This window comes from Amphimedon queenslandica, unplaced genomic scaffold (genome assembly GCF_000090795.2).
Source record: "Amphimedon queenslandica unplaced genomic scaffold, v1.1 AMPQUscaffold_9134_Cont18920, whole genome shotgun sequence".
Taxonomy (NCBI): domain Eukaryota; kingdom Metazoa; phylum Porifera; class Demospongiae; order Haplosclerida; family Niphatidae; genus Amphimedon; species Amphimedon queenslandica.
Window position 1 is genome coordinate 1 of NW_003550594.1, and position 3,239 is coordinate 3,239.

Consider the following 3,239-nt stretch of genomic DNA (forward strand, 5'->3'; position numbering starts at 1 on the left):
ACAAATAAAGATTGAATGGAATAGAAGAACAAGAGGACTGATCCACGGGAAGTTATGGTGTATATTCTGAATTCTTGGGAGTTGATCCGCATTCTAGGCACACGCCTGTGCACGTTCCGCGCGTTGACGTGCTTGGTTCAGCGTGCGGAACGATCCGCAGCAATCCGCACTGATCCGCATTCTAGTAACGCCCCATACAGACAGACAGACAGAGGGACAGACGGGGCGTGACTGAGAGTCTAGCTAGAGTGGGGCGAGCTCAGGCTCGCCCCAATTAATTTGTGTATGACATATTAATTGACTTGATACCTGGTTAATAAACACAATAACTAACTCACAGTTTTATAGTCTGCACACTGTGTTTTATGTAACACAAAGATCACATAATAAAATTAATAATACACAATATATTAATAGACAAGTATACACAACTGAGTCTGTTATTATATCATGTGAGTCCTCAATTAAGAACTTACTAAGTGTCTGCATGTACACACATACAAATACACATACTAATGACACACTAACACACATACATGTACATCTATACATGCATACACATATAAAGCTACATGTAAAGCATGCATAATTGCTCACACACATACACACACATGTACATGTTACATGTACACATGATGTACGTGTTAGTACACACATACACATATTAAAACATATGCACACATACACACAAATACATGTATGTACATACACAATCTACACAATGTATATAAAATACAATTTATTTTAATTCCAGCATTGACACTCTATAAATTGTGAATCCATCTTTACACACACAAACACACACACACATATACTGAATACCAGCATTATTCATCAGTAATTTTCACTGAGTATCATAATATGTACATGTACATTACAAACCTCATGAGTTACAAATTTAGTTAATCACTTTATGTTTCATTATCAAGCATCATAATATAATACTTACCAGTTCTTTCCATTTTCTTTTGTTAATGTCCAGTAACCATACATCATAGACATAATATCCACCCACCACTAGTAAGTGTGGTCCTGAACTAGTGGTAATCAGTACACTGGAATGACCCCATCTTTCCTTTGGCCATAGTACTGATCCTCCAGGATTAGGTACTTCTAATATATCCTGAGAGAATAATAAATTAAATTTTAATTGTAAATCCACAATTTGCAATCAAATAAATTTCACAATCAAAACCCATCCTACAGTATTAACTCACTACTGATGTCTTAGTGAAACTTATCATATACAGTTTATTACTCCTTCCATTATCAGTATAGCCTCCGAACATTACCGCAGTGTTATTAGTAACTGGTGTTAGAGTGAAGGAACTAATAGGAGGTGGTCTGTCTCCAGTAACAACAGGAGATATCCATTGATCTAATAATAATGTACAAACATTCATGTACACTTACTTACCACATACACACACATACATTATACACATTCATCATACATATGTATGTGTATATGTGTGTACATTATTATTTATACATACACATCATGCATAGACACACATCACTATCACATGATACACACACACACACACACACACTCATGTATGGATACACACACCATCACACACACCACACCTGTACACATGAAGGAGAGGTCCAGGGGGTCTCCTTATTTCAAGATTACTAATCTATTCTGGTACATGTCAGTTATGATTGTTAATGAATAATTATACAAAACTCATGGAACATTGTATGTGGGTAATTTGTGACTCGTGTGATACAGAACTTTATTAAAAACGATAATAAATAACATGAATCTACACACACACACACTCATGTCACATTAGCTTATGTATAGATACATGTACATATACAAACATCACACACACATAACATGCACATTATAGATACACGTCACATACACACGTCATACATTCATAAATTCTCACATACATTATATGCACTATCATACACAGACACATCATAATGTATGTATTAGTACACACACACACGTCACATATAGACACACGTCACCATCACACACAAACACATGACACACACAGACACACGACACACAGAGACACACATACAAACACACTTAATTATTAACAATCTGTTTTATGTACATTAATATAAATTATTCAGTTTGAAATACTCATCAACTATTGTGTATCAATAATGAGAATTACTGACCTGATGAAATCCTGTAATAATGTATCTCATTACATCTACCACTAGCTGAATACTGAGCATCAGGTTGCTTTGGAGTAGAAGATGATGTATGGCCTCCTATTATTACGAGATAGTCTTCAATGTCAAAATGAACTGATATTATTCCGCAGTAGCCCTTCTTCATTGGACCATGATCAGAATTAGAAGGAGTGAGTTCCCTCCACTTGAATGAATCCACATTGAAACAATGTAAGCTGTTTTGATAACCACGACCATCACTTCCACCGAAATAATATATGTCCTTTCCTATGGCGATGGATGAGTAAGCCCAGATACCTGGTGGTGGGGTACCAGTAGTAGGTTTCTGGTCCCAAGCACCACTTGGTAAGTGATACACCTCCATCACATCATAGCCTACTCCATACCCGTCCCCACCCCACATATATAGGTAGTCTCCTACCTTTACTGTGGAGTGTCCATATCTCTTCACTGGTTGATAGTCTATAGAGAACAAGAGGTACCAGTAACAGAGTAACAGTAATATAGTGATGAGTTAGAATAAGGACAGGATACAGAGGAGTAAAGTAAGTGAGAGAGTAAGAGAGACAAAGAATGAATGAAAGAGATACAAAGAGAAGAGATAGTGGCCCTCACTTTTAGATGCCATTCTTCCAAAATACCAGCCCCACCCAAACTATGCAACATAAGACCACACCCATTTATCCAAAATTCATAAAAATGAGTTCCAGTCGTTGTGCCAGTAGAAAATCTCCTGCTGGTTCTACTAGACTCAAACCAAATGCCAACTTCCTTCAATTCTCCTAGTCAATGTGATGGGGTAGGTAAGGAGGGGACTGTACCAGAATCCTTATTGAAAGAAGCTCGTAAAACCGGTTCACTGAACCTGTCAAACAGGTAGGAGGCTGTGTGAGACTTGTAATATAATTTTTTTAATTTACCAAAAATGATTGAAATGATTTTTTGTATTTTCATTTTTATGACGCATTAATGAACATGTGGATGTATGAAGTTAGTTGGTGAATGTGTATAATTACACGGGGCATTATGTGTTATTCCTCCTAAACTGTGTGGTGAGAAAGGAAGTTGTGATG

At 36.7% G+C, this 3,239-nt stretch overlaps 1 protein-coding gene across 1 annotated transcript; it reads right to left on the bottom strand.

Annotated features, from left to right (window-relative positions):
- Window positions 1–2,181: 2,181 nt before the first annotated feature.
- LOC105315633 (rab9 effector protein with kelch motifs-like) lies at window positions 2,182–2,628 on the bottom strand (the record flags this gene model as incomplete). The annotated part of the gene is made up of 1 exon (XM_011410346.1): window positions 2,182–2,628. A coding segment is annotated over one exon (447 nt), but the record flags the coding sequence as incomplete, so codon positions are not given.
- Between the last annotated feature and the right edge of the window lie 611 nt (window positions 2,629–3,239).